This window comes from Macaca mulatta, chromosome 3, assembly GCF_049350105.2.
Source record: "Macaca mulatta isolate MMU2019108-1 chromosome 3, T2T-MMU8v2.0, whole genome shotgun sequence".
NCBI classification, from domain to species: domain Eukaryota; kingdom Metazoa; phylum Chordata; class Mammalia; order Primates; family Cercopithecidae; genus Macaca; species Macaca mulatta.
Genome location: NC_133408.1, coordinates 39525106 through 39530091, shown reverse-complemented (window position 1 = coordinate 39530091; position 4986 = coordinate 39525106). Strand labels below are relative to the sequence as shown.

Below are 4986 nucleotides of genomic sequence, written 5' to 3'. Positions count from 1 at the left end.
CCCAAATGCTATTCTCTTTCTCATTATCTGAAAAATTTTAAGAAAATCCCTAGAGCCAGGATCTTTATTCCTAGTAAGCCGAAAGTCCCAAAGAAACACCCAAATTCTGTCCCTCTTAGTTTGGGAAACAAGTCTACCTTCATCAGCATGACATTTTCCACCAAAGGTGGTAACTGCAAGTCCACCACACAATGCTTAACTGGAATTGGAAGCAACATCTCAGACGATGAAAAATACATGCAAGAATCCCTAAGACAAATGGTTTATTTTTCCCTTTCTTACTAAAACAACTGCCAGTATTAACAATGGTATGCAAATCTCTTTTAGACGCCCTGCTTTTAAATCTCTATGTTTCTTCCTGAGACAGGGACTCATTCCCATCACCCAGGCATTTACAGTGTTTAATTCTGGTTATATGCTATTCTCAAATTTACAACTATTCATTTCATCTCTCTCAAATGTTGATCTATTATCACATACGTATTAAAATATTATCTCCCGTGCTGCGTGATATGTTGCTTTAATATTCATCCTTTCTTAAATGAACCAAAGGTTTTAGTTGGATTAGATTGTGATTAGTCAAGTTTTCTGATTTCATGATTTCTTAAATTGCGGTCATACGACCTCAATCACTGGAAATAGAATGTCATGAGGATTTCTCTTTACTTGCAATCATAAATTCGGGGAATGTCATCAATTGGTATGTCGGTGATTACATGATTTCCTGAAAGTCTTTCACAGTCTAATTTGGGCACTAAGTATTTCGTCTAGGTTCAGTGCATGTTTCCAACACTTGATGCTTTATGATTTGGGTATACAGCTTCCACAAGAGCATTTCCTGCAAAGACATGTCTCGGTCCCCACTGGTAAGTCATTTCACTCGAACACAGAATCAATAGGCTGAACATGGAAAGGTTACTGCTAGAATACTTATTAGACTGCATGGATCTATTCTTTGATATTAAGGAAACAAATACACCGTGTTATTAACTGTACTTCATTGATGATTCTCAAGTCAGAAAGTACAGGTCTGACTTCCTGTCCTTCAATGCCTGAAAGGATGATCGTATCTGCCAAAAGCACATAGTTAGAAGCACATCGCAGCTCAAACACACACACACCCAGAAATATAAACAAACACAAAGAAACACTCCCATGGGCATGATTCTGCATGTTTTAAGTAAACTAACGCATTTTAAGTAAACTACCACTTAAGTTTACTGTTTTAAGTAAACACCACTGTTTTAAGTAAACTAACGCCTTCCCCAGGAGTTTTAAGTGAACTCCCTGGGGAATACAAGGGGACACACCCTATGGTTCATTCTTTAACTGAGTGCTGATATTGGATTGGTGGACCGCGTACCTGATGGGTGGGTGGGGTGTTCGAGGTAGGCGGGGTTGAGTTATATAAGGGCTGATGCGGCCAGATGGCGTGTCATTTGAAGACTCTCTCGGAAGAGATAGCATCTTTCTGCAACGTGCGGTCCCAGCAGAGAAAGCTTGTGATCCTTGCTCCTGGCGACATGGAGGCCGATTCACTCCACTTGGGAGGTGAGTGGCAGTTCAACCACTTTTCAAAACTCACATCTTCTCGGCCAGATGCAGCTTTTGCTGAAATCCAGCGGACTTCTCTACCTGAGAAGTCACCACTGTCATCTGAGACCCATGTCGACCTCTGTGATGGTTTGGCTCCTGTGGCAAGACAGCCTGCCCCTGGGGAGAAGCTTCCTCGCAGTAGCAGGAGACCTGCTGCGGTGGGGGCTGGGCTCCAGAATATGGGAAATACTTGCTATGTGAATGCTTCCCTGCAGTGCCTGACATACACACCACCCCTTGCCAACTACATGCTGTCCCGGGAGCACTCTCAACTTTGTCATCATCACAAGTGCTGCATGCTGTGTACGATGGAAGCTCACATCACACGGGCCCTCCACCGTCCTGGCCACGTCATCCAGCCCTCACAGGCATTGGTTGCTGGCTTCCATCGAGGCAAGCAGGAAGATGCCCATGAATTTCTGATGTTCATTGAGGATGCCATGAAAAGGGCATGCCTTCCCGGGCACAAGCAGGTAGATCATGACTCTGAGGACACCACCCTCATCCACCAGATATTTGGAGGCTGCTGGAGATCTCAAATCAAGTGTCTCCACTGCCAGGGCGTTTCGGACACCTTTGACCCTTACCTGGACATTGCCCTGGATATCCAGGCAGCTCAGAGTGTGAAGCAAGCTTTGGAACAGGTGGTGAAGCCCGAAGAACTCAATGGAGAGAATGCCTATCATTGTGGTCTTTGTCTCCAGAAGGCGCCTGCCTCCAAGACGTTCACTCTACACACTTCTGCCAAGGTCCTCATCCTTGTATTGAAGAGATTCTCCGATGTCACAGGCAACAAACTTGCCAAGAATGTGCAGTACCCTGAGTGCCTTGACATGCAGCCATACATGTCTCAGCAGAACACAGGACCTCTTGTCTATGTCCTCTATGCTGTGCTGGTCCATGCTGGGGGGAGTTGTCACAACGGACATTACCTCTCTTATGTCAAAGCTCCAGGAGGCCAGTGGTATAAAATGGATGACGCCGAGGTCACTGCCTGTAGCATCGCTTCTGTCCTGAGTCAACAGGCCTATGTCCTCTTTTACATCCAGAAGAGTCAACTGGAAAGATGCAGTGAGAGTGTGTCAATAGCAATAGGCAGGGAACCAGGAGCCCTTGGTGCTGAACACAAAGACAGGCGAGCAACGCAAGGAGAGCTCCAGAGAGAACCCTGCCTCCAGGTACCCGACTTGGAGGAGCACTTGGTGGAAAGAGCCACTCAGGAAAGCACCTTAGACCACTGGAAGTTCCTCCAAGAGCAAAACAAAACCAAGCCTGACTTCAACGTCAGAAAAGTCGAATGTACCCTGCCTCCCAACGTGCTTGTGATTCATCCATCAAAATACAAGAGTGGGATGAACAACCGTCATCCTGAACAGCAAAGCTCCCTGCTGAACCTCTCTTCAAGGAACCTGGCACCTCAGGAGTCCATGAACACTGGCACACTCACTTCTCTGCAAGGGAGGACCAGGAGATCCAAAGGGAGGAACAAACACAGCAAGAGGGCTCTGTTTGTGTGCCAGTGATCTCAGGAAAAGTCTCCATGCAAACGCAGGAGTGCATGCGCACACACACTGACACACACACACACACATACACGTACACACACACACACCCACGAGGGGGTTCGCGCGCGCACACACACACACACCATCACCTACGCAGTCAATCCGACATAAAGTAATGAGGAGCCCAGGTGTCTGTCTACACAAGAGGGAAAACTGGATAGTGATGGCTGCGTTTCAGGATGAGCCCAGACATGGGAAACATCGAGTTTTGCAGTCGTGAGTCTTCTGAACCTGTGGAGGGATTGTCTGTGTGTTTGTGTTCACGGTAGATGTCATTCAGTGTGAATTTCTGAATATGACATATTGCGGTGTAGGGTTGCGCGTGAGGTTATTGCAGGGGACGGGGTTGACTATTTTCTCTTGGGGTGTGTTTCATTCGTCAGTTGTTGGTGAGCACCAGAAGTTGAAATTTTGCGAACGTGGGACTTCTGTGGATCCTTCTCGCTACCTTGAGTAGTGGAAACTGGAACGCATTTGAAGAGAGGAAGGGTGTTCTTCTTTTGAACCTGCCTCGCCGTTTTTACATTACTTGTTGAATGGACGTCAGGCGCCCTAGGACTTGTGCCCTTGGTGGAACCCACAGAATGCTGGAGACAGACAGACAGACACACTTGCCTATTGAATGGTGTCCATTTCCAATGAATTGAAGCAGAAAATCATCCCACTGGTATGTGAGTCATTTGGAAGTAAGTCGTATTGATAATAAAGGAAATCAAACACAGGAGCGTGTGTGTATTCAACTAAAATAAAATCAGCAAGCACTGAAATAAATTGCATTTGGTGTGCATCAAAATGGCGTCTGGGAGATTCCGGGTCAATCGTCCAGCTGCGAAAGGTGCATCTCTGAAGCACAGTCCCTGACCTGCAGTGAGACTTGTTCATCCGAGGTGGTGTTGCAGTGGAAATGATTGTGGGAAATGGCCCCTTCCTTTTGTGTATTCGCTGATTGGATTTCAGGCTCCGTTTCTCGTTCGGTACAGCGATCCAAGTTGACCAACCCGAGAGGAAAGATGTCCAGGGCATAACTCAGGGCTCCATACAACCACAGAATCTCGGGTGCAACCCTGCTCAAGCACACAAATGCGCGTATTAACAGTGTCTCTGTGTGTGACGTGTGTGCAAAGTACAGTGTGATGAGCATGACTGGCAGACAGGTGATCCATTGGGCTCACCTGAAAATCAGTTATGAGCATGAAAGAACACCGACGCCCAGGTCCCCGCTTCAGACATAACACCCACCAGCGTCTTGTGTGAAGCCACGGCATCTGGACTGCTCATGCTTCTGGGGATCATTCTCCTGAAAATGGTGGCTCCTTTCTCTCTGTGGAGCAACTCTCTACGCAGCGCTTCTTTCCTCCCCCAGGACTCATTTCATCGGGCCCGGGAAGCCTTCTGATTCAACACACCTGACCCATGAAAAGGAAAGGGAAAGAAAGGAGGCCAAAGGTCACACTCTCCTCATTCCACCATCCTCCCTAAAATCATCCTGATTTCATGGGCCCTGAGACCGGGGATGCTTCTGTACACCTCGAGGCCTTGGCGCCTGGCCCAAATGCTATTCTCTTTCTCATTATCTGAAAAATTTTAAGAAAATCCCTAGAGCCAGGATCTTTATTCCTAGTAAGCCGAAAGTCCCAAAGAAACACCCAAATTCTGTCCCTCTTAGTTTGGGAAACAAGTCTACCTTCATCAGCATGACATTTTCCACCAAAGGTGGTAACCGCAAGTCCACCACACAATGCTTAACTGGAATTGGAAGCAACATCTCAGACGATGAAAAATACATGCAAGAATCCCTAAGACAAATGGTTTATTTTTCCCTTTC

The 4986-nt window shown here is 46.8% G+C and overlaps 1 protein-coding gene across 1 annotated transcript; it reads left to right on the top strand.

Moving 5' to 3' along the window:
* The first annotated feature begins 1523 nt into the window (after positions 1-1523).
* On the top strand, positions 1524-3119 carry LOC144340053 (ubiquitin carboxyl-terminal hydrolase 17-like protein 6). Its single transcript, XM_077997859.1, has one exon. It carries the CDS (start codon positions 1524-1526, stop codon positions 3117-3119), a length of 1596 nt encoding a protein of 531 aa, XP_077853985.1.
* The last annotated feature ends 1867 nt before the right edge of the window (positions 3120-4986 follow it).